At 38.3% G+C, this 25976-nt stretch overlaps 1 protein-coding gene across 4 annotated transcripts in view; it reads left to right on the top strand.

The window, feature by feature from the left end:
- The first annotated feature begins 8983 nt into the window (after window positions 1-8983).
- svilb (supervillin b) overlaps window positions 8984-25976 on the top strand; it is a 52026-nt gene continuing 35033 nt past the window's right edge. For 2 of the 4 annotated variants that reach the window (XM_067452717.1, XM_067452715.1), the window contains exons 1-8: window positions 8984-9170; window positions 12393-12456; window positions 15407-15486; window positions 15589-15646; window positions 15976-16139; window positions 17392-18112; window positions 21468-21551; window positions 23164-25350. In XM_067452717.1, the coding sequence (XP_067308818.1) occupies window positions 9113-9170; window positions 12393-12456; window positions 15407-15486; window positions 15589-15646; window positions 15976-16139; window positions 17392-18112; window positions 21468-21551; window positions 23164-25350 (3416 nt within the window). In that variant the 5' untranslated portion in view covers window positions 8984-9112. The remainder of the gene's footprint in view (window positions 9171-12392; window positions 12457-15406; window positions 15487-15588; window positions 15647-15975; window positions 16140-17391; window positions 18113-21467; window positions 21552-23163; window positions 25351-25976) is intronic. The other 2 variants (XM_067452716.1, XM_067452718.1) reach the window with 2 other exon arrangements.

The raw sequence follows: 25976 nt of genomic DNA, 5'->3' as shown, positions 1-25976 counted from the left end.
TTTGAAGGTTGACTTTTTTTGTATTAAAAACACTTTTCTTTTATTAGTCGGATGAAATATGCTAATTTTTTTAGATGAAGTCTGAGATGGCATACAGAGCTGTATGCCAAAATCATCAGTATTAAAACAATAAAAGACCTGAAATATTTCAGTTGGTGTGCAATGAATCTAAAATATATGAAAGTTTACTTTTTATCATTACATTATGGAAAATAATTAACTTTATCACAATATGGTAATTTTTTGAGAAGGACCTGTGTGTGTGTGTGTGTGTGTGTGTGTGTGTGTGTGTGTGTGTGTGTATATATAAATAAATATTTGTTTTTTTAAAACTACAATTAGGCCTGATTTCACATAGGCTTAACATTTAACAATAGCCTAACAAGCTTATTGTCAGGTTTATATTCTGGTCTGTGGAGCCTTATTTTGACATCCTCTTCTGTTTACTTCACTTCCTGTTTCTATGGTCTGTTTAGTTTTATTGGTTACTTCTGCTGACCACAATGTAACACATAATATTTGTGTAAAGGAATGATAATATCCCATATCACAATATAGAGCCACTCAAAATTACTGCAAGGGAAATTCCTTCATCACAACAGCCCTAGTAAAAGGTAATTTTTCGAAGATATACATACTTATAAAAAAATTATTATTACTTAGACCACTTCTATTATTGATTACTATTAAAGCTACATTATGTAACTTTTCCATCTGCTAGAGGGCGCCTATTCAAAACAAAGGTGCAGTTTGATGACGCCGAGTTTGAGTGCAGAATCTTGGGACATGTGGTCTTCACCTCACAGCCGGTGGAAAGGACTCGGGCAGAAATCATGTTCATGGATGCGGTTATTAACGTTACTGCAGTATGAAGCGGGACGGGATACAGTTGCGGGTGCCATTTTCGGGTCATGAATATAAGGTTACGCAGCTCTGTTTATCACATTAGATACATTTAATGTGTTTAAAATGATGTTATGACATTATTCTGTGCGTTCACTCGGCGGCTGCTATGAGAGTAAAGCATTTCTGCAAAATAAAACCAGAAACCGAGGGTAACGCAGATATGACACCATTGACAGGCGACTCCCTCAGATGTCCCGGTCCTTGGTTAAAATAGCAATTTGCTCACAATTTACAAATAATTGTAAACATTTGGGATATTGTAAGAACTCAAATGAACAAAATATATAACACTGGCCTAGTTTTTTTTTTTTTTGTACATTTTACTGCAAAAATCCTACATAGTGCACCTTTAAGATGTGAAGTCTTAACCGGAATAACAGTGTTTATGAAAATCATTGCTTACCTTACCTTTATTCAGTAATTGATGTCCAGTTTAGATAACACTGTTTTATTTGAGATTAATATTGGATATTTTTTATTTTATTATGACTTTATTATATATACGGTTAATGTATTGTATGACTAATTCAGCGACTGGCATGCGTTTATCATCTTATTGTTTATATTTCAGCTGATTTATTTGTAACACTGGAAGTTCAAATCAAGCACATTGCATTGTGGGATACAGTTTTGCATCACGCATTGTTTGCTGGTTCTGTATTTCACATTTTGCCATAGTAGGTTCTCCAGATATTCTGTGCATAGGCTATTTATTCTGAATACAAAATGCATACTGTGTTTTTAATTACAAGTGCAAAGACTGTTGGCAGGAGGAGGATGAGATGAGATGAAAATAAGAGTGGGTAAAGACAAGTCCTTTTGAGAAGAGATAATGAGACATATTGAGATGGTCTATGCGCAGGTTCCCAATAGAGAAACACTTGTAATTCAGCGCTTCATCTCTGTCTGGGTTTCCAGCCTCTAGTGTTTGAGGACGTTCGAGACCCACACCTGACTCCTGTCTGTAAGGTATGTTCGAATGGTTGTTCTCACAGTGCAGTCTGTAGTTCAGCAGTAATTTAAACAAACCTCATCCTGCCAGTGAGCACTCTGTGTCCTAATAAAGGCAGAAGATGGAGACCAGAACGTCTAGAGAATGTAGTCTGACCGAACTCCTCCTCCAAGCTGTGCTGGGTTAAATGCACGAAAAGGGTTTTTATAAGATTCCACAAGTGATTTGACCATTTCTACAGTCACTGTGGTGTCCCTCATATTACCGTAAAGAGATATTTTTTTTTATTACTTTATGATAATATTAGTCTCTGCAGTGGAAAAGTTTGGTGACTAAATTACATTGTGTCAGAAATAGAAAGGTGGATAGGTCTAGTGTCGTACTGCATCCAGTGTAGACAGTATCATTAATTATAACGGGACCCATGTCTTTAGTTGAGGTGATTATAGACTTTATGCTTTCATCTTCTATATCTAGATATTTCGATATTTTAACAATATTTTTTTAAATGGCTTCATTTTTTGAACTTTGTAAAAAAATTTTTTTTTTTGTAAATTTCCCTTTTCCATTAGCCTGACATGGTTATACTCAATTCTAGTCAGAATATGAGTCTGATGCTCCATTGGGCTGTGATTATGGGGCGTGTTTCAACCGAACCAGGGAAGACATCAATTGGATAGACCTACAACCAATCAGAGCAACGAAGCGACACATTACGGTCATTGTGAAATGTCAACAGAACTCAACTGCACTGTGTTGCCAAGTACGCGTTTTTTTTCCATGGGTTTTCTATGTCCACGGGTTTAATTGACTATTATGTGATATATAGACCCATGAGTGTGAATTTTAGCAGGCAACCTTGCCAAAATAACACATTTTACCCCCCAAACGCCATTTTTTCCATACAACCCCCCCGAGAAGCTATTGTTTAGGGCTAGTAGTTGGCGGGTTTTGTTGTAAAAACTTGGCAACCCTGTCTGCACACACGATGGAATAAACGATCTTTGCCGGTGTTGTAAAAAAGATTCACAGAGTTAGTGAATCACAGAGGATACACAGGATACACAGAGTACTTACACAGAGTACTTACCCAACATGATCATCATTTCTGAGAGAAATTGTGAAGGTGAATGCAGATACAAACAAGCTCTCCGTTTAGGATTTGAATAAATATAATCCAAGCGCCTTTGATGACATGGATGATTACATTACTGTTTATCATCTGTCCGTCATCGTCTAAAGCCCGCCCTGATGATTTAATTGGTCCGAACAGTATTTGTTCAGGCATAATCACTCCTCTATGGATCGAGTCCAGATTGAACCGCCCAAGCTCAAATAGTAAGGGGGGTAAGGGCTGGGCAAGCAGTAATATGGTAATATATTGTTTTTCTCATTCCAGAAGCCATTTCTGAGATATGTCACAACAGAATCACAACTTCCATGCCAACTTTAATGTTCATTATTTGATATGGCAGTTGCTACATCTGAGATGAGCACAGACCTTTGTAATGTGCAAAATGGTATTTAAGGGTAGGACTGTACTTAAGCTTCAGTGCCTGTCACACCCTGTGTTGGTGTCTGTATACTTCAATTCCCATTTGCTTCTAATGCATACCTGCACAGCACAAAGCTTTACAGCAATTACAAGGGCTCGTGTCAATAAATGTCAAGTAAACAGCAGCAAGTGACCATCAATGTTTGAGCATGGAGTGTTTAGTAATCTCTTATAGGTCAGAGCGTTTAGACTGAACTTTGTTGTTTTTATGTGGTGTCCGTTCTTCCCACAATGCTTTGATGTGGCCCACCGTTCAACTTTGTCTTATACAAACAAGATAGTTGCTTGGCAATGGCACTAGCAGTTCCTCGAGTGATGAATGTGAAATTTGAATCCTGATTTCATTGTGATGCCATAGACTACACATCAGAGTGCAACAGAGTCTTTTATTTTTCCTATAAAACTCTCCATTCAAAAAAGTAGTATATGAAAGTCAGATGTATCGTGTAAATTGGCAGTTCAGTTTGAATCTGTTGATATAATCCTTGATTGATTTATTGAATCTCTTGATTCAGTGATTTGAAATACACTAAAGTGAAATATCATTACAGTATAAAATCACTTTTTTCTATTTTAATATATATTTAAATGCAATTCCTGTGAGCAAAATTTTCAGCATTATTCCAGTCTTCAGTGTCACTTGATTCTTCAGAAATTATTCTAACATGCTGACTTGCTCAAGAAACATTTCTTATTATTATCAATGTTGAAAACAGTTGTACTGCTTAATATCTTTGTTTTAACTCTTAACTGCATTTTATACATTTTTATCCAGGATTCTTTAAATATAAGCTTCAAAACAACACCATTCATTTAAAATAGAAATTGTAAATCTCAGATTAAATGCACCCTTGCTGAATAAAGATATTCATTTCTAAAAAATATATACTGACCCCATCCATTTGAATGATATATAACAAGTTTGAGAGTGCATGATGACTGACTTATAAGTTATTGTAAAAAATCAGGGGATCTATGGCAAAAAATGAATGAGACTCCTACACTCAGATGTGTTACTGACCTAACACAACCCATCTGACACGCTCATAGTCCTGCGTAACCAGCTACAAACCTCTAAATTACCAGAATAGACCATGTCATGAATCCTTTGCTTACTGGAAGCTGGAGTCTAGTTATTTATGTTTTTTTTTAGATCTCAAATGCACTCTCTAATTTTGCAGTAAAGGCAGGTAAAAATCTCCTTCTTAACATCAACTACTTGGTCATAACTACATACAAATCTTGAATACATTGTTTGTTTATTTGTGTCCTTGCATTGGCTAAGGGGGAAGGAAAAGTAGAGGTATGACTTCCAGGAGTGAAAGGAATATGGTAGAGTGGTGAAGAGCACATGCACAGCAGAGCCGGATAAACATAAGTTAGCCACGCCTCCTTGAGGTCTCTCAGCCAATCACATCACACATTGCCTTATTAAGGGCAGCAGTGCTTGAGTGGTCCAGTAAGATAGAGGACAGAGAGATGGACATGTTTGCATGTGCTAGTGTTATGGCTCTGGCAAGTATGGACCGGGTTTTCTAAAAAAAAAAAAAAAACAGCAGTATGGCTGGTTTTTTTTTACAGCTAGTTTAACATTCTGAATTTCATGAATGCCATCAATCTCATATGAAATCGCTCTTGATAAGCACAGAAACATTGTCATGTTTGCATGAATACTAGGCTTGGGCGGTATCCAAATTTTGATACCGTCAAACCTCCTTCCTATTTTACCTCGGTATACGGTATTACCGTGAATAATTAAAACATTATGATGTAAGGCTCAGACAGCGTCAACAAACTGTTGGCTTGGCTTATATATATATATATATATATATATATATATATATATATATATATATATATATAGGCCTATATTTTTATTTTATTTTTTACATTTGAGCCCCTGCCCCTGAGAAACTCTCTGCACGTTTTATGCTTACCGTTATGAGACAATTGTCCGACAATTGACTTTTTTTTTTGTGAGTCCCATGTCCACTTGATTTTTGTGGAGTTCATGCTTATTGCTTACATTGCCAGCTGTGTGACAAAAGGCTTCGGCAATATTACAGCATAGTCCGAGGGTGCGCTCGGTTTTTCATCCACGCAGCAGTGAGTGGATGGTGGTTTCGGATATACGCCCTTAGGTTCAAGGTATTTCCATCTCTCGCAGTCATCTTTTTGTTGCACAATTTGCAAATTGCCTCGTCTGTATTTACCGTCAAAACCCAAAATACTTCCAAACTGCAGAAGTTGTGTTCTTTTTCGAGACCGAACAACTCAGTGCCCGACTCGCCGTCTTTTCCCCTCTCTCTCTCTCTCTCTCTCTCTCTCTCTCATCGACGCTGTCACAACAACGCATACACATATTTAGGCATTTAATAAATAAATAGTATTTAATATGTAAATAGTTTAATTAGTTCAACTTATTAAATATTTAATAATTAATTGTTGATCAGCAATATGTAAGTTGATTTTTTTTTTGACGGTTTGACGGTATTGAAACTGATACCGTTGCTATTTTTAGATCCCGCGGTATACCATTTTACCGAATTACCGCCCAAGCCTAATGAATACTGATTGTCTCCAGTCTTTTTTTACATATAATGTCCAATTGTCCATTGTACTGTGGCATACAATAGAATTACTTGCAAATGTGCCAGTAAAAGAAGCTGTGCTGTTTTTCAGGTAAGGGCTGGGCAAGCAGTAATATGGCCACAAATACTATCACAATATTTTTTTCCATATCATACAATATTGATATTTATCACACTTCATTTACTATTAATGGGGAAGGAAATGCGTTCCACCTGTGTTACCCTGGATCACAAACCAGTCATTAGGGTGCATTTTTTGAAAGTGAGATTTGTACATAATCTGAAAGCTAAATAAATAACCTTTAATCCGTTGATATAGCCAATGGTTTGTTGGGATAGGACAATATTTCTTTTTCAACTATTTGAAGTCCTTAGCAACACATGTTACTACTAATATATTTTTTTGGGAAGGACATTTACAAAATAACATCATGGAAGATGATCTTTACTTAATATCCTATTTTTTTTGGCATAAAAAAATAATCGATTATTTTGATCTCTACAATGTATTGTTGGCGATTGCCACAAATATACCTGTGGCTTATGTCCAGGGTCATATTTATTTTTTCATTGTGAGACCCTGAGAATGAAAGTAAACATGTAAATTTGTATGTTCGCAATTAAACTCCACAGGAGCTACCCTTTGAGTTAGGGCCCCATGAAATACATATTATTATATACAACAAAACATTACATTTTTATTTTTTGTCAAATAAGACAAATATTTTTTTTTGCACAACAGAACTACATGTAAAACGGATGAAAAAAAGATATTGGTTGTTTGATATTGCTTTATAGATTATATAATTATTATTATTTCTTTAAGAAGTACATTTTTGTGTGTGAGTGTGTGTGAGTGTGTGTGAGTGTGTGTGAGTGTGTGTGAGTGTGTGTGAGTGTGTGTGTGAGTGTGTCAGAGTGTGTGTGTGAGTGTGTGTGTGAGCGTGCGTGCGTGCGTGCGTGCGTGCGTGCGTGCGTGCGTGCGTGCGTGTATCAGGCAAAACTGCAGTCTAAAATATGATGTCGTTTATCACCCATCCCTAATTCAGGCTCTAGATAGCTGACTCATGAGTTTTACACATTGTTTAGTGCAGTGTCTCTTTTTCCTGAATGATTTAGATGTTTCCCTATTCAACATACTAAGTGAGAAATATAAAATATTCTGATGGTGCATGGGTCCCCAGGAGTTGAGGAACACTGGTTTAGTGAACCTCACAGGACCTTTGGCTCTTGGTGCTCCCTCTAGTGCACACTATGACATTGTCAGCTCATGTTGTATTGGCATATACCTGAGTGGGCTTATTGCACACACTGCTAACTGTGATTTACAGCAACAAAGGGATCAACAGTCATTTACTTTTCAGTGAGAGTCTTGAGGCAGTTTGATTAACAGATGTGATAGAGTTAACTTAATGCATGGAAGTGCTGACGAAGAAGTTCACATAACTATGATGCAGCTGGATACAGCAGTCAAGCAGGAATCTTTGTTATTATAGTAATATACATTTTTTTAGTATTTATTTAGTAATATTTTGAATTGGCTTTTATTTTAATAAAAAAATTGGCAGTTTTTTTTTGCATGTGCTTTTGTAATTTCGATTTGTTTTTTCCTTGGAATGTTTCCATACCGGTAGTTTACTTTTAGTTCAGTTTTAGTCTAATATTATTACTTAAAATTGAACTTGAAGTAAAAATTGCTAAATCAATTTTATTATTTTAAAATAACACTGGCAGTAATGTTGGCAAACAACTGTTTAGCAACTTGGTTTTTAAAATGCTTTCTGTCGAAGCATGTGTAATTCACAAGTCAAAACCATTGCTGAGTATTTTTATCCCAGTATGTATTTCCTGTTGATATGGTACATTTCTCAAAATAGTGGGTGAATTATGCATAGGATGATGTATATTACGATATTCTTTTCTCCACTGAAGGTCTAATGCTGCCTTCATGTTCTATCGGAAATTTCATAATTCCCACTTCAGGAGTCATGATTATGAGCTTGTTGCATTCAAGTGCTTTGTTGTCAGAATGACCCGAATCATGGTGGACACCATGGCAGACTTGCCTATTTATTATCATTGTTCACACAGTTACATTCAAGCTATTTTAAGGCATGGAAAAAAATGTTAGCAGGAAAATACGTGTAAATAGGCTTATGCCATTTTGATGATAAAAGATTAGTTTTACGGGATAGAATTACTGGGGTACCTTAAAGGGTTAATTCACCAAAACATTTTTATTCTGAGCCATCGGATTTCAACAAAAATATCTTCATTTGTGTTCCGAAGATGAACGGAGATCTTACGGGTGTCGAACGACATTAAGGATGAGGAATTATTGACAAAAAATATTATTTTTGGGTGAACTAACCCTTTAACGTCTAGCACTTTTGCAATGCAGCAGAAGTAGAATCTAAATGATCCACAAAATATCCTGTTGCACTCGTAGCAGTTAGCATAGAAGCTCAATTACATGGAAGATAACTTTTATCTTTGTTTTAGCAGTCTTTTAGTGTTCATTCATTGTAAGAATATAGCATTTTCTTAATAACACAGTTTGGTTTTATAAAGCTTCACATTCATTTGCCTTGTTTTTCAAACTAAAAGATGTTAAAAACAGGTCGGACCTAATTAAAGGCTTTCATCTTTGCATCACGGAGTATTTGTGACTCCTGGATTGCTGACGCATGTGTGAGTGTGTGTAAATGTAGCAGCGTTCATGTCATAAGTCCATCCACCGTGCTCCCACAATCCACTTTTATCATCCAGGCTAATTTCTGCCTGTAATCAGATTACTGCCTGTGAGCTGCCTTAGCACCTAAGGTGCCCCCCCCCCCTTCTCTCTCTCTCTCTCTCTCTCTCTCTCTCTCTCTCTCTCTCTCTCTCTCTCTCTCTCTCTCTCTCTCTCTCTCTCTCTCCACCACCCTCTCATGTGTTTGCTTTAGCCCTGCAGTTTTGCCTGTGTGCATTTCCATCACGTTGAGTCTGTCTGTGGCAATCTCCCTCTCTCTCTCTTGTTCTCTTTCTTCGTCTGTCTCAGCCTGTGCTTAGGTCTGTCTGTCTTTTTCCTCGCTTTCCTCCGTTTTCTTCTTTCCTCTTCATTCCAACATGTTCCAAAACCAGTGGATTACTAACTATCTCAACCATGTCACACAGTGCAGTCAGGGTAAGTGTGGAACTCTCTGTGCCTGGTTACTGTTATCAGTGAGGCTGATTCACAGGGATTTGAGTAAAAACGGTTTCCAGGTCATTGATTGAGTTAATGCCTCACACAGTTGTCTGATTTAAGAATGGATGGCTTTGTTTGATCCTGGAAAAATGTTTAATTTCAATAGTTGTACAAAACAGAAGTGTATTGACACTTGCTTTACTCTTGGTCTGTTGAGCATGAACATTGATTATTTGATCAGATGAAGTCTGAATACTTGTGGTGTGCTAAAGGTTGCTGGAAACTTCGCATGTGATTGGTGATGGACCTCAATTTGACCATTTGGCGATAGTGTGCATCAGCTGATGACTGTTGCCAAATGGATTGGAGTGGTCATTCTGCCTGAAGTCAATGTAGATATAGAGACAGCCTTGATAATGGAGATTTTCAAATAGAAAGAAGAAATGGATCCATCAGTCAATCTGCTCTCCAGAGAACACAGTATATTTTTTAACCTTTTTTTTTATCAATTATGAATTCATAAAAAAGAATTGTGTCCATATGCAGACAAAAACAACCCACCTCCGAAGTAAATGATTCTGGATAGACTGATGTATATTGGCAAAGCTGATTATTCAGTATTATACATTTATTACGGAATCCTGCAAAAATGTTTCTCAGTTTTCACAAAAATATTAGGCAGCACAACTGTTTTGAACATGGCAATAATAATAGTAAATGTTTCTTGAGCAGCAAATCAGTATATTAAAATGATTTCTGAAGGATAATGTGACACTGAAGACTGAAGGTAATGGTTATAATAACAAATAGATGACTTTAAAATAAAATATAGAAATAGAAAAATTCTTCTAAATGTCATATTTTACAATATTACTGTTTTGGTAGCACTTTATTTTACAATCCTATTTTGCATACATACTGCTTATTGAGGTAGTTGCAGTAACAGTGTTGTAACTAGGTACTAGTCCCGAACCTAGCTCTAAACCCACCCTTAACCCATGCAGGGCCAGTTGTTCAAATAGTTTAATCTGGATCAGAATGATGTGGATTTGGAACATTTTGCTACCCATGATCAGGATCATCTTTATTTTGTGCCGTTTTTTCAAAGCAAAATTGAATTGGATCCCCCTCCCTGATCCGGATACACACTTTTTTTAGATGACCAAATCTGGATTACTATTGGCCTACGAAGACTCTAAGGGATGTGGTGATGGAAAACAATATGAGATCAGGGAAAAAAATGCTTTTGCGTTCACTCAGACAAGTTTTGCATAGTGTTCACCTGGAAAAACAGTTCGCTCACAAATACATTTTGACTGGGTTTATAAGCAGTGATAAAAACACTTTAACTTTAACAGTTAAACTAATCAAGAGCAAAATAAAAAGTGTGTGTGTATTACATGGTACAAATGTATTTTTGACTGTTCCTGAAATCCAGCCTTTTGATGGGATCAGTATAATCTTGATTTATTCGGATCAAAGGTCCCAATCTTACTAAAAAGTTTTGAACAACACAAACTGATCCAGATCAGATTTTGTGATCTAATCTGATTTCAGAATTCTTTTTTTCTTTTGAACAACCCATTTTCAAGCCAGTAAATCAGATTACTTTTGAACAACTGGCCCGTAGTTACCTTATATTAGTCAGTACTTACTTGGTAAGTAAGTGCTTTGAAGGTGCACATGCTTTAAACAAAGTGGAACCACTGTTTTTTCTGCCTATTTTACTATATTTTTGATCAAATAAATGCTCCCTTGTTGAGCATAAGATCTTTTGACACTTTTCTCATCAGAAAACATTATGAACATCAGCCATTTTAAAAACAGTCAGCCACTAAACTTAAATTGGGTCTTGTTGAAGTGGAACAGTTACTGTAATAGCCTGTCTTAGTCTGTCTAAGATGTTTTGTTAAGCCAAATCTCTCCGATTCAACTGCCAGAGTTTAAGAGGCCCATCTCTGTAGTGCCTGCAGCTGTCACTCTGTGTATAAACCTGAATGTAATGTGTTGATCATGGAAAAAATGACCCCAGACTCAGTGTCAACACTGTTAAAACGTGCTAATGGCAGGACATGATAATTACTGTTGTGCTGTTTGTGTAACCTTGTGTAAATGTGGTTTACTGGATGTCTGTCTTTCTGTGCTGTGAACTATATGCGTTTTAACGGGTGAACCTTTGAGCAGGGCCTATTTTTTTTTTTTTACCATGATCTCCCCAACTAGTATTTTTAGACAATGCCTTGTTCTCATCTCCACTGTGCTAATTTGTGGCTGTCAGCATCCTGAAGAGATTCTCTGGCAACCCTGGGACGGAAACTCGTCCACTAGACTTCATCTAAGCTAATTAGGATGTCTTCACACCCACGTTGACTTTGTTCTTCTCAGCTTGCTCTTGGATTGAACCCTCCCTCCCCAGCCCAGGTGCTCCATTTGGAGGGGGTATATTTATCATTCGACCAACACTGGAGAATGTTAAACACAGTAACTCAAGCTGTTGACTGTACAGCGGGGTAAAAAAAATCACAGGTTTAAAGGGATAGTTCACTAAGAATGGATATTTCGTCATCATTTACTCACCCTTATTTTGTTCCAAACCTGTATGAGTTTCTTTCTTCTATTGAACACAAAAGAAAATATTTTGAAGAATGTCGGTAACCAAACAGTTGACTGTAGACAATTTTTTTTCCTGCTATGGAAGTCAATGGCTACTGTCAAGTGTTTGATAACCAAGACTCTTTAAAATATATTTTGTGTCCAACAAGAAACTCATATGGGTTTGGAACAACTTTAAGGTGAAAAAGTGATGACACGATTTTCATTTTTGTGTGAACTATCCCTTCAAATGTTCAAAACATGAAGTTATTAAAATTGAAGGAATGCTATTAAAATTGTTGTGGTTGTTGGCAACAAGTAGAGACATTCAGGATATAAAAAGGCCATTCAATTTTTTGTCCAAAATAAATGTGTGTATTTCTGGATTGTAATGAAATCTTGAGTTGCTTACCTTCACTGTAAACAACATTAAAATACATTTTAGTACATTCAACTATTCAAGTTAAACTGGTAATTTCAGTTTGTGTGCACAAATGTTTCATTTTATTTACGTCAGTATAATAGTTGTTTCTTGGATAGATTTTGTGACTTGTCTTGTAAAAGCCAGCTAACACTTAACATAATCTCAGACATATGTTGAAGAGTTTGTCTTGTTTCTTTTTGCAGGCTTTGTTGGTGAAGCTTCTTCGAAGCTCTACAGCCCTGCACTACTAAAGAAAAGAGCAATAAGGTCAGAATCCATGCATCCTTCCTCTTTAAATATTCGTTTTAACCCCAACACTTGTCTTAGTTTTAAACACTTCCCATTGCTATATAGCTAAATGAAATACTCAATTAATCCCTTTATGTTCTTTAATACTTAACTCTAAATGGGTTGATAAGAGAGATTAGAGATTTTCTGCCCAAAATGTCTCATCACAGTAGCTCTCTTCCAAAACCTCCTTGAGCTGCCTATATACATAGCATTTATAAGGCATTCCCAGCATGCACTGCAACAACTTAAATCTTAGATGGTGGACAAACCTGCTAAATGCATTAATGTAAATGGACAAAGTCAACATATAAGCAAAAGTGTGTGTGTGTGTGTGTGTGTGTGTGTGTGTGTGTGTGTGTGTGTGTGTGTGTGTGTGTGTGTGTGTGTGTGTGTGTGTGTGTGTGTGTGTGTGTGTGTGTGTGTGTGTGTGTGTGTGTGTGTGTGTGTGTGTAAGTCAAAATGCACTTAAACTAAAATGGACTGCTTGACCCAATATTTGTTTGTGCTATGCGTGTTTGTGCTCAGTATAGGTCTTATCTCTTCATTAGCTTAGCAACATGTGCTAATGCCTGATAGCTATATAGAAATCAACTGGGTTTTGAAGCAGAGCTACAGTATAGAGTGCTGCAGGATTTCTTGTGCTCCTGCCAAACTACAAACATATCCCTCTTTCATCTTTATTCTGGAGTTTAAATAAATTAACTTTGCTTCTGCTGTTTTTGAACGACATAGCTGTGCCTCTGTTAGATATGAAACAGTGTTTGAAATGAAGCTTTTGTACTGTGGACATCAGGACACTGTGTGTTATGTATCTTGAGAGGAATGGAACGGCTAGATGTTTTGGTTACTGTGGTCACAAATTGTGATTGGTCACGACACTGCAAAATATATTGATTCTTTAAAAGGCTTTTGCCTAGGAGAAGAAGCGTAGTCTGCTGTTATCATCACAGACCCAGAGTGCGTATGTGTGGGTGTTTGTGCATGTTACCTTTTGTTGCTTCCATTGGTTAAGCTGTTAAAAGAGAAGAATGTGCTCCTGACACGCCTTTAATGTGTCCAGAATAAATCAAAAGTTTTACAGGGGTCCTCACGATCATACAATATAGAACATAAACATGTTGCAGTCACGACTTAGAATGTCTTAAATGAAAAAAAGCTCATGAAATGGCTGTCGTTGTCTATGATCAAAATGTCTTGCCTTGTGTCTTAGTTGCTGTATGTTTCATAGAATGAAAGTGGTATGACAATTGTTTACACAGTCCCATATTAATATCTGAATTATCATCAGAAAATGCTTGAAATGTAGCCTGACAAGCCAGACCCACATCAAGATGTTTGGTCTGGAAACTCACCATAGACAGGGCTCAATCTGAGGGGCGGGATAAACGGTTGTCTTTCAAACTCCCTCTGCACGCAATTGGATAGCGCTACAACCAACCAGAGCAACGAAGGTGAAACATAGCTAGTTGAAAGATTCAACTTTCGCCGTATCCGGTTGGAAAAAGTCAGAACACATCTTCCCTTTTTAAGAATGACTTCAGTCCCGTTCTTTTCTCAGAGAAAAGCTTAACTCCAAGTCTTCCAGAGTCGCGGTCAAAGCTGATTCGAAAGACCGCTGTTCGCCAGCTTCTGTGTTTACTAGAAGCACACAAGCGCAACTCGGCCGTCATTATGTTAAGTCCCGCCCACCGACTCTATACACGATGTGATTGGCCTGACCAGAGTTTGGTTTTTACAGCTTAGACGTGTATTGAAAGTTGCTAGACGACACTCACGGCAGATTAAATTTGCTGCCGCTAGGGTGCGTCTAGATTTCTAGGCTACTTGAAATGTAAGGGAACATAATGGTTTTAATAGGAAACTTGCATTCAAAGAATATTTAACAGATATCAGAAATCTAGTCAGAATTTATAATATCTGTAAAATATAATTTAGTTAATTTAAAATTAAACTAAGGACTGTCGAACCACTTGATTCTGATTCTTGCAAGGGTCTTTATTTAATTTTCTATATTTGAACGGGTGTGACAAAGTTTCAGGTTTGTTGACATTACAGTAGCATATCACTTCACATTCGATCTGGGTACTTTTAGTTAACTACAGCTTGTTCCTAAGCAAGATACTTAGCCTTGGTGTAGGGAAGTATTTGGTTTAAGTGGAATAATTGACTTGAACTGTTTACTATTATTATAAATTATTACAAATATAATTCACATCAAGGGTGTATTAGCCATTACACCTTTTTTTGTTATTTTTCAATGATTCAATCAGTTATGCATCCTTGCATCGTTTCCATATCGGGCATGTCTAAAAAGATTAAATCTAAAGCTGTTTAAGCTCCCAATCAATAAGTTAAAAACTAATTCGTGTTTTGCTGCCCTGCTTATGAGTTTGTTGTGCATAGCGAATAGTGTGCTGTAAACGGGAGTAACTGGAGTGTGCTGTTTGGGATGGCAGGTCTGGTACCATGGCAAAGGGGAACTCTAGATGTATAAATACCTTAACAGCTAATCTATTCCTGTGGTCAGATTCAAGTAAACGTTCAAGATCCTCTATGCTAATTCAGCTTAAAATGTCACACGGGAACACATTGGTAGGTTTGGCCACATGCTCATCACATGCCACTGCCAGTGTAGATTTTGGAGACAGACTAGTGAAAATCCATTCTATCATATTGAATCAGGTTGGAGCATGGCCAAGCAGGTAGAGCACTTTTTTACATTGGACCTAGAACAATATTTCTATCAACCAATTGGATTTTAGTGTTACACTTACTGTAGGTCCAGTCCCCTTTCAAAAAAATAAAAAAAATAAAACACATGAAGTCTAGTGTACCTATATCTACACGACACTAATGACATTTACTAAAGCCTTATTGAAACCTCAGGACTGTTTTGAATCATGCACTTTCTGTTTTTGCCTTACAGCTTTGATGTGGATGACAGGACATCACTGGTTAGGAGTACTACAGATATTGATGCAAACATTCTTGCTGTGCTGCCCAAAGGTGAGAAACACTAAGATAACACCTGTGTGCTTACAAAGGTAGAAGACAGGAATAGTGACATGTCTTAAAGTTGGATATTTAGTAAAATATTTGTCTTTTTAGTTTCAGAGCTAAGGAAACAATTTGAAACCACGATCAGAAATCATCCAGAAATGAACAGGTATATTTGGTCTCCCAAAAATGTTCTATGCATATTACAATTAAAATGGCCTCTCTATATATCAAAGAGTTGAGTATAGGGTTAGCATTGTCAAGGTCATGGGTTCAATTCCCATGTAATGTCTGAACTGATAAAATGTATATCTTGAATGAAATGTAAGTTGCTTTGGTTGAGCATCGGATGTACAATGAGTGATTGCTTTTGAAAACTCATATAGTCATCGTTTCCATTACAATGTTGCATCATTACTTTATGGAAAGCACCGTAAGTCTTAGCCTTTCAGTCTTCCAGCATGTTGAGTTAACCCAAACACTACATAAATCATGCAGGAAGGAGAGGATAGCAAGAAGGTTGGAGGGGATTGAATCTGATGTTCCATCTGCTCTTACTACAAGCATGCAAAACACAACTGGCCTTGTGACTAATCGGCTGCTGGAGGAGGACACACCACGCTACACACGTGCTTCAGATCCCAGCGATCAAGGCATTGTGGGTAAGACACCACAATTTATTTATTTCTGAAATACTGGGTTCATACAAGATATTCGGGAGATTTTAGACTGATTTCTCCCCTTCCGACAATTCTAGGTAAATTATCTTATCAGATTTTCCTGTGGTGTGAGGTGTATTACGAGTGACTGAATCTGCTCAGAAAGAATGTCTGAGCCACCCCGATCTCGAATCCGAAATATTTAACATGATAAATATTTACAATCCAAAATCCTGTTGTGTGGGGGGAACACCTGAGGACAAAAGCATCACGCTGAGGAGATTATCACGTGAAACGATATCAGAAAACGAGCTGATGGAAGACTTGCCTCCAGCTCGCGCTGTAACATGTAAAGTCCATGTTCACATCCTCTCCACGACTTCATCTAAAAAATGTTCTTAAGGCTTGATTTCTATAAATTATGCTTTTTTTATTGATGATAAGGACTTTTTAAATGGAACTATCAGGATGTATTAAAGGGTTAGTTCACCCAAAAATTAAAATTATGTCATTAATTAGTCACGTATACTTCGACAGCCGTAAGACCTCCGTTCATCTTCAGAACACAAATCAAGATATTTTTGTTGAAATCCGATGGCTCAGAAAGGCTGTCATTTCCTCTCTCAAGACCCATAAAGGCACTAAAGACGTCGTTACAAAGCCCATCTCACTACAGTGGCTCTACAACCATTTTATGAAGCGATGAGAATAGTTTTTGTGCGCAAAAAAAATTAAATAACTTGTATAATGATGGGCTGATTTCAAAACAAAGTTTCGAACGGTTATGAATCAGTGTATCAATTAATGATTCGGATCATGAATCGATACGCTGATTCATAACCTTTTGAAACTTTTTGCAATCAGCCCATTACTATATAAGTCGTTATTTAGTTTTTTTGCGCACAAAAACTATTTTGGTCGCTTAATAAAATGATTGTACAATCACTGTAGTGAGATGGGCTTTGTAACGACGTCTTTAGTGCCTTTATGGGTCTTGAGAGAGGAAATGACATTGGTGTCAATGAAGGCCTTTCTGAGCCATCGGATTTCAACAAAAATATCTTACGGGTGTCGAACGACATTAGGGTAAGTAATTAACGAGAGAATTTTCATTTTTGGGTGAACTAACCCTTTAATGATACAAAGGCCTCTTATATACCTAAAGATAAAGGAAAATTTGATTTCTCATGTCATGATCCCTTTAGTAAAATTAATTTGTTGATCTCCTCCTCACTATGTGTTTGCCACTCTACAGTGCGGCGCTACAGTCGTGATGAGATGGAAGCACCTGAGCGGCAGCCCCGAGCTCGGACGCGTCCAGATCCACAGTCGACCACCCATCCTGACCCAGCAGGCCTTACACCAGCAGAGTCTGACGCGGCCAGCCTCAGCTCTAAAGCGGAGCGGATCGCTCGCTACAAAGCTGAACGTCGACGACAGTTATCAGAACGCTACGGAATCCTTCTCGACCAGGAGGTGGATCTGGATTACACGCCACGCTACACACGTGCACGGAGAGAGTCTGACCTGTCGGACAGAGGGGCTCCTCCGGACAGAGGACGTGGTGAAAGCAGAACTGGGGGCGGGGCATTGCAAGAGCAGGATAAGGGGCGGGATCGAAGCAGCAGCAGATCTAAATACAGCAGTTCAGGGATAGGGCGGGTCTTCATGCCTTCTGACCCCGCCCCCGATTCTGCTCCTCCATCAGGCTTGGATGCCGAGCGAGAGAGAGAGAGGGCAATGAACTTGGAAAACTATAGACGAGCACCTGATCGAAGTCCGAAATTACGCCCACAGGAAGCTCCGGTTCCCATGGAAACAACAGGAGCCCAACCAACTAAGGGTGTTGCTGTCGTCACTGTGGCAAGTTCTCCTAGAACAGCACGCAGAGCTTCGCTGCCCACAACACGATATGGCATCTCTCCCGGAGACCTTTTCATTGAGCAACAAGCTCAAAATATCCTCAACAGACAAGGGTAAGTGTGTGTGCAGAGTTCTGGATCTTAAAAATGAGTTTCGTGGACCCTGATTTTGATTGATGAGGTATTTTTTTCCTGTGTTGGCATAATTCCTCTTAAAACAGCAAGTTGCTGTGAGATATATGAGATATAAGATATGAGATTTTTTTTTTAAGCAGAGAGGATTTAAAGCAATGTTAGCATATCGATGGCCTCAAAGTTAAATAAACGAATGGCAAAAAAAATGCTAATTTTATTTTTAAGATGGGGTCGTTAACTCCAACAAAATAAGATTTTGACTAGTTTGGAGTGAGGTTTTATTAGAATACAAATGTGTTAAATAATTAATATATGAATTAAGGATAACTTCAAGGGTTAGTTACTCATCCTCATGTCATTCCAACCCTCCAACCCGTAAGACCTTCATTCACCTTCAAACTCAAATAAAGATATTTTTTATTAAATCAGAGACCTCTCTTAACCACCCATAGGCCGCAATGTCATTACTACCTTTCTAGGCCTTGAAAGTTGCAAAGACATTGTTCAAATAGTCCATGTGTCTACAGTGGTTCAACCTTAATGTTATGAACCGACAAGACTTTTTATGTGCAACAACACAAACAAAAATAAGGACTATTAGAGTTTAGATTCTCTACCCGAGCCCGAGCCCGAACCTGACCCGAACCGACCCGCGGGCCGGGTCGGGCTGAGATTTCCCTGCACTATCCTCGGGTCGGGTAGGGCCGGGCCCGTGATCAAGCGTTTGTTTTTTTAATCATTAGCCTACTTTACTGGTCTAATTGGGTGGACAGAAAGCTATGCTATAATCAGAAATTATATGTATATTTAGCAAAGTAAGAACTAATACAACAACTAAGAAACAAATGTGTAGGCTACAAAGTTGCACAAATCAGGATTAGTGTAAAAATGCGTGTTAAACTCACAGCTCGAGCAGTGATGGAGTGCAGCATTATAAACAGAAACGCTCTGAGTCAAGAGCTGCTCGCGTGAACACTGCACTTTGCTTAATTAAATATCTTCGAATCGTTTCGTTTAAAAGTGGTCATTTCAAGCTTTCTATATGCATATTTGTCATGTCTGTGAGGCAAGTATAGCCTGCTGAGTTTGGGTTTATTTATGAGACGTGCGCTCCAGTTCATGAGATGAAATGAAAGTAATCACTCCCACGACTTCACCTCGCGATTATAGTCTGCTATTTGCTTTTTATTTATTAAATCCAGGCAATTGGCCCAAGAAACCTTTTTTTAAAATTAAGATACACTTTAAACAAAACGAAATAAATGCTTTCTACAAAACAAAACTTAATATTAAACTAAATATAACCACCAAAATCATTTCTGACCCACTCGCATCTTTTCACTCATCATAATCAGATGAAATGTAAAAATTATATTATAATATTTAAACATAAATATGAAGGAAAAAACACATTGTTTAATGGCTAGAACAAAGTAAGTTACAGATAAATGTCTGAGCTGGATTTGAGCAAACATCAGTTTACCGGTGAGCGGATCATGAGCGCACCTGCGGATTATTGAGCGGAGTCAAGTCAACTTTATTTATAGCCTATAGCGCTTTTACAATGATGATTGTTTCAAAGCAGCTTCAAAGTGTTAAACATGAAAATATTGCATCAAAATGTTATTCGGCTGTACAGTCGCTGTGGAGAAAACTGAAAACTAAATGTAGTTTTATCATGAGCCTCACCAGTCCGCTTCGCTGCACTTTGCTTATTACAGGCTCGTTCTCGTCAAAACGCCCACATATTGAACAATGGTCGGGTTTAAATCGGGCTCGGGCTCATAATTACAGTTAATGTGTCGGGCCGGGCCGGGCTCGGACACAACGTGCACGGGCTCGGGTAGGGTCGGGCTTGATTTTTTTGAGCCCGATCTAACCTCTAAGGACTATATTCAACAATAACTTCTCTTCAATCTCATTCTATTTACAACGCTATTCACATAGTAAACACAGTGCAGTGCTTCCGCATTCTACATCAGAACGCCGGTTCACCATTGGTTAGCTCTTGAGTCAGCATCACATGTATGCATCGTGGTGCTTACAGCATCAGCCAATGGTAAGCCGGTGTCTGGCGTAGAACTCGGAAACGCTGCGCTCTGTTTACCACGTCAACAGCGTAGGAGAATGACACAGGCGAGAAGAAATGGTTGAATAAAGTCGTTTTTTGGGAGGTTTATAGTGAACAAAGTATCCCCGTTGCTTCATAACATTAAGGTTGAACCACTGGAGTCATATGGACTATTTTAACAATGTTTTTACTATCTTTCTGGACCTTAAAAAAAGTTGCAATGACGAAAATCTCAGATTTCATGTAAAATCATCTTTCATCTTAATTTGTGTTCCGAAGTCTTACGGATTTTAAACTAAATGAGTAATTAATGACAGAATTTTCATTTTTGGGTGAATCAACCCTTTAAGGGACTGCATATTTAAAAAGACGTTATTTGCAACAAATTCTCATAAAAAAAGCTGCAGAAAACAAGAGATGAAAAATCCCAGTTTGCTTAAGTTTTAGAAATCATCCTGTAAAGGAAGTAAATGCAACAGGGTTAACAATTGCCATCATCTATCTATACCGATGAACTTGTGGACCACAACAAGGAATAATTCTTTGGGTTTTTTGCCTCACTCAGATAATGCTGAAGCTCTTGAAGATACTCCTGGTAAAAAATGCTGAATGGACTAGCTTTTGTGTTTAGTCAGGTTCGCAGTCATGCCAGAGAGCTGGTGTGCTGGGGTGAAATATGTAGAACTCACTGGATATCAGCAAGAATTTCACTCTGAAGCTCTGCTGAAAGATACCGCATAGCCTCCTAGTTTCAATGCTTAAATTCTCCATGGTCTTGTACAAGAAATGCATACAGTACTTGGTATGACAGTCATTTTTCAGAGAATAGCAATACATTTAATTTAAAATAAACAACCTGTTGTCAGTAAACCTGATAATACAAGTCACCTAGTCTAACCTTCATTATTTCAATGTGATTGTTTCCATTGGAGACCCCTACAATAATTCATAAAGAGAGAAATTATCTATTCTAAGTGTCACAATTCTGAAACTCTAAACTGCCCTTGAGTAGAAAGATGTCTAGACTGATGAGATCTTCATACTTAAATGAAATTATTTTGTCTGAGACTAACTGAGGAACCTTAAAATAAAGTCAAGCTAAATAATTGAACGAGAAAGAGAAGAAACAAAAAATGTTTTGACATTACAATAGTCCCCTTCTAGAATCTCATTTAGAAGTGGTGAAGCCACTGTTTTGTTTTGTTATAGTGGTGAATGTCATGGTGTTGAGATAACTGGGGTCTGGGCCTCTGTGTTCTTTAGCTTGGCAGCTCTTTCTCAGAGTGAGTGGTCCCTCAGGAGTGACATGGACAGTGAAACTTACTCACAAATCAACTGGCCATCCAGGTATCAGAGTGGGAGTGTAACCCATTAAATTCCCTCAGTTGACCCGCTAACTCCATTTTCCAACAACTGTCCTTATAGCCTGTAAAGTCTATGCACACAAGTACACATTTACACTCCTTAGTTTTCATCCCCTTGACCCTTTCATATACAGTCCCCATAGATGATAGCAAACCTTTCCATTTTTAATCTCTCCCTGCATCCACTGCGTTTTTTTACTACTGACTTTTGTTCCTCATCAAAATATGACCAGCTCCTAACAGTGAACCTTGGCTTCAGTCCCTTAAAATTTTTCTCTTCATAAAGTTATAACAGGTGAAGCTTATTTGTGTGTCAGTGAGTCACTGCTGGTTGAGAATTTATCAATAAATGGTTACAAGTAACTATAAATTAGAGCACTAATTGCTTGTTAATGATGTCATACTATAGTCTATCAGATGGGTTGTAACGACTGGATTTTAATCTGAAAAGAGAATTTGTTGGTTTGTTTGTTTTTCAATGTGTTCAACATATTGATTTCAGGGAAAAGCTAGCATAGGATTAATTAAAACAAACTATTTTAAGATGACAAGGTGGTCCTTATGCTTGATCTTGATGACACTTTCTTATAAAAATGGGAATGCACGATATTATCTGCAAATAAAGGCTTTAAACCTAAACATCAGCCTGATATGAAAAATTATGCTGATATGCCTTGCCGATTAATAAGACACCTGAATATGTATCTGCAGTAACTCACTTGTGGTCAAGGAATTCTAGCTAGCAATATGATCACATCTGCTGTGTGGTCATTGTGTTAAGCAAACTTTTGCCTGAATGGTGATTTAGATCACTGTCACTGTATATATCGCCGCACAGAATTTGAGAATGCGTGTACAGAATGATGCATCTGGTGTGCAATCACTAACACTACACGCGCATCTGCAGCAACAACCTCCCTCGGGTCTTAATATTAGACTAATAAATTGAAAAGTGAAATATACAAATAACATTGCTTGTGTTTCTGAATAAATAAAGCTGCAATTGATGCCGTAGATAAAAACTCTGATTTAATTTAAAGGTCAGAAGCTAGCCTGATGATGAATATAAATTATGACACCAGTAAATTAAATGATTTTGTATATACAGTTTTAGTCATTAATGTGAAAATGTGTGTTTTTATTATATATATATATATATATATATATATATATATATATATATATATATATATATATATATATATATATATATATATATATATATATATATATATATATATATAATAAAATACAATTATATTTATAAATATAATTATACAACTTATAATTATAAGTTTATATAAAACTAATAATGTTTTACTTCTAACAAGTAAGTTCTTGCTCAAAACTAACTCTATTGAAAATACTTTGTTTATAATCACCACACGGTATTTCCAAACAAAAGGAAACATATTGGCATTGACTCTCCATCTAAATGAGTTTAACAGTACTGGCTTATCGGATAATTGCAAAAATCCAATATCATGCATCCCTACTCAAAATGATAGTTGGGGATGTTTTGAACGTTATGAATGAATCCTTGAAGTCATGGTCATAGATGAATGTTAATTTCTCTCTTTCCTCCCTTCACGAAGAATACGAGTAAGAGAGAGACAGACAAGGGAAGATATCTCGGTAAGGGGTTCTGATTCAGGGACAGATGCATCCTCTACCAGACGTCATCCAACAGTTGCCCCTCCATATTTGTCTCCACGACCTCAATCTGCGAACCAGCCACGGACACGGAGCACTGAACCCCCAATCCAACAACTGAGTCCTCAAATGGAGACACGTCAACAAAGGGCACATAGTGCAGAGCGGCCACGATTCCAGCACACCCACAGTATGAGTTCACCTGCCTTTCAGCACATACCTTCAAGTGAAATGGGAAATCATCAGCGTGCCCAAAGTGCAGAGCCCCCCAAATATGAACAGATTCCTGGTGTACACCCTAGCACCATGGGTCATCAGCCTGGACTCGGGCAAATCAGGCAATCCCTACCTAGGCGAGATAGTCAAGATGCTCACCAACCGTCACAAATGACACAACCACGCCCAGCATACAAAGACCTCCAGCAGCCATTAGCTGGACGCAGAGATGCCCCACCACCTGTACAGAAGTATCGGGCTATCCTTCAACCAGTGCCTTTGGATCGGGACACTCGCCAACCAGCTCAAGCGCCTGAAACTACTCAGAAGCCTCTACACGAATATGAATACGCCTCGCATTTACGTCCGTCACATAGGCAGTATGGTCACAGCCAACCTTTGCAGTATGGTCCAGCCCAGGCATTACCTCCAGCCTATGGACATATTGTCCACTCTGTTCCTTCCCATGCATCTAGCCATCTATCCCCACCTTCAAATCCTCATGTAGTTCATCCTGTGCCTGGACCTCCACTTGGCATGTCTGAAATGCTGGATCACAAAGGATGCTTGGCCTCACCTGGTTCAACATCTACTGGAAAAGAGGGTGAAGAGACTAGACAGCATCCCAGTGCTGATCATATTCAGCCTGTTCACAGAGAGGGTCGATCAGCATCCAGGGTGGCTCCACCTTCGGAAGGGCTACTTAGGAGCAGGAAGGCTGTGCTACCCTCAGAGATTCGCCGCAGACAAAAAAGTGTGGATGATCCCATGCGTGGACAAACTGATGAAGGTTTGGAAAGTCAGAGAATCAGAAGGATTAGCCAGTCAGAGGAGACAGAGAAGAGAGGTGGAAGAAAGTTGCACCATTTGGAAGGGAGAGAAGGGCCTGATGGAAGAGGAATGACTCAGATGGAAGGGGGCACAAAGACAGGTGAAATGAGTCTACTAAATGACAGAGAAGGGCATGTTGACCGAAGGAACAGACAATCTGAGGAAAGAGAGGTAGATAATGGCACAAAGAACAGTTGGACAGGTGAAGATGTGGGACGTAGTGTAAGGAAGATTGGCCAAAGAGAAGAAAACAAGCAAAGGTGTGGTATTAAAAAGGAGGAGGGCCAAGGTTATTGGAGCACTAACCAGTTAGAGGGGATGGAACAAGGAGGTCTCAGGAAGGTTGACAAATTCAAAGAAAGAGAATGGGAAGTTGATCAAAGAAACAAGGTGGTACAGGGTGATAAGAAAAACAGTCAGGAGGTAGAGGAGCAAGAACGCCAAAGGTTCCTGCAAAGAGAAGTGACAGAAGGACATGGTAGAAGACGACAGATCAGTCTATCGGAGAACGAGGAAGGGCGTATCAGACGAAGAAGGATAAACCAATCAGAAGATGATTGGGAGGGACGTAGGGTATGTAAAGTTGGCCAGTTGGATAAATGGGAAACACAAGGGGTGCATCGAATGGGCCAACCAGATGATCAGTTTGAAGGACATGAGAAAGCAAAACAGAGATGTAACCCACAACTTCCTGAAGATATGGACACCACTCCTACACAGGTACAGCTAACCAATGAACAGCAGTTTTCACACAATAAGGTGGGGGAAGTTGGAGGCTACTTGCAGAAAGGTTCCTCCCTTCCACAAGCGCAACATCGCGTGAGTCAGGATGCGGGTGACCTCAGGCCAAAGGTACGAATCCGCTCCATGTCAGATATTGGAGTAACTCAGCGGTCTGCTGCATTGCGAACTCTTGAGCGTGCCGCCAGTCGAGAGTCTGCCATAGTGATGGGTGCTGGGCTTCATACTAAGGAGTCGGGTGTCGTGGCCAATGGTGAAACGGGCACATTGGACACGAGAGTTTCTGTGGCAAAGCTGAGACATTCCTACTTGGAGAATGCTTCTGGACGCAGACCTGAGATGTATGTGGACTGGCATGCTGAATCAAGATTTTGTCAAAGATTATTAAACCCACTAACCTTCAAGTCACAACCCTTACTTTTGGATGTAAACTTCTGATTTTATTTAATTATATGCAATGCCTTTACTGAATGCTGCGGTTCATTCAGAAATTGATTGCGTGGTAAAGTTTCAGCAATAACAAATTCAATCAACTAAGTCTGAATGGAGGAATGTTGGCGTCAACTAATGGCTTCAATGATGACTTTGCATTTAAATCTCTCAACCTAAATCTGGTTTGGCATCTCCTCTAACTATATTGGCAGCGGAATGAGATTTTTTAAGGTTACAAACTGTTGGATCTTAACCTTGCCTGGATCTTGTGCAAATCCTTGTGTATTCATCAAATGCATGATACTTACTAAATAAAATTGATTGTGTGATTTGTTGATTTATTGATTGATTGGTGTGCTCAGTTTAAGTAGACTGAAATATGTGGGTTCTGGATGTGTGACTCTAGAATAACTTTGTTACAGCATACTATTTGTATTTCAGAGAAAATGTGGTCTTAAACACAGAGCCCCTAAATTGTGCATGAGAGTTTTCTTGTACTCACACAAAAAACGTCTTGGGGGTTTCTATCCTGCAA

This window comes from Pseudorasbora parva, chromosome 9, assembly GCF_024679245.1.
Source record: "Pseudorasbora parva isolate DD20220531a chromosome 9, ASM2467924v1, whole genome shotgun sequence".
NCBI lineage: Eukaryota > Metazoa > Chordata > Actinopteri > Cypriniformes > Gobionidae > Pseudorasbora > Pseudorasbora parva.
This window is presented reverse-complemented; position numbering and strand designations above follow the sequence as displayed.